This window comes from Eurypyga helias, unplaced genomic scaffold, assembly GCF_000690775.1.
Source record: "Eurypyga helias isolate BGI_N326 unplaced genomic scaffold, ASM69077v1 scaffold24153, whole genome shotgun sequence".
Classification (NCBI taxonomy): Eukaryota; Metazoa; Chordata; class Aves; order Eurypygiformes; family Eurypygidae; genus Eurypyga; species Eurypyga helias.
Window position 1 is genome coordinate 8716 of NW_010240980.1, and position 626 is coordinate 9341.

A 626-nucleotide genomic window follows, 5' to 3' on the forward strand; every position below is an offset into this window, starting at 1 on the left:
GCTCTTGCTGCCTCCTGTCTAGGCTGCCTGCTAAGCTGGGCAGCCCCGAAATGCGGTCCAGACCCAGGGGGTTCCTCCGCCTGTACTCCCGCCACTTCAGCGCTTGGGGAGAGAGGTGGTTCGCTAGGATGTCACAGGCAGCGAGCACCAGGCAGGAGGACGGGGGCAGACAGAAGGACGTGGATGGGAAATGGGGGGAGAGGGTGAGAAAGAGGAAGGACAGAGAAAGAGAGACAGCACATTAGTTAGGAGTCCAGCAGCGTTTCAGGACGTTAGGACGCAAACATGGAGGGAGGTGGAGGCCACAGCCTGGCAGGGCAGGAGCCTGTGTTGGCGCTGTGGCTGCGGGCATAGAGGGAGAAGGTTTGGGGTATGAGCACCTGGCATGGGGTGCTGTAAGACCAGCAACTCATGCTCCCCTCTCCAGAGACGCAGCGTAGGAGTTGGGACTGGAGGGACATGCTCTTAGTGCAGGACTTTCTTTTGCAGGCAAAGTGATGGTGGGGGCTGCTGGGCACTACAGCACCCAGATGGAATTTTGCACCGGGGTATGGCTGTAAGAGAGGGTGGTACTATAGGGAGCAGCCGTAGACCCAGGGCGCCGGAGGGGGTGCCGCCTGGGACAT

At 60.4% G+C, this 626-nt stretch overlaps 1 protein-coding gene across 1 annotated transcript in view; it reads right to left on the reverse strand.

Moving 5' to 3' along the window:
- Positions 1-626, reverse strand: part of LOC104507370 (iporin-like) — a gene marked incomplete at its 3' end in the record, with an annotated part of 14489 nt that overhangs the window by 8709 nt on the left and 5154 nt on the right. The window contains 2 exon segments of the mRNA XM_010148619.1: position 1; positions 3-145. The exon segment at position 1 is cut by the window's left edge and continues 67 nt beyond it. Of these exon segments, the coding sequence (XP_010146921.1) occupies position 1; positions 3-145 (144 nt within the window).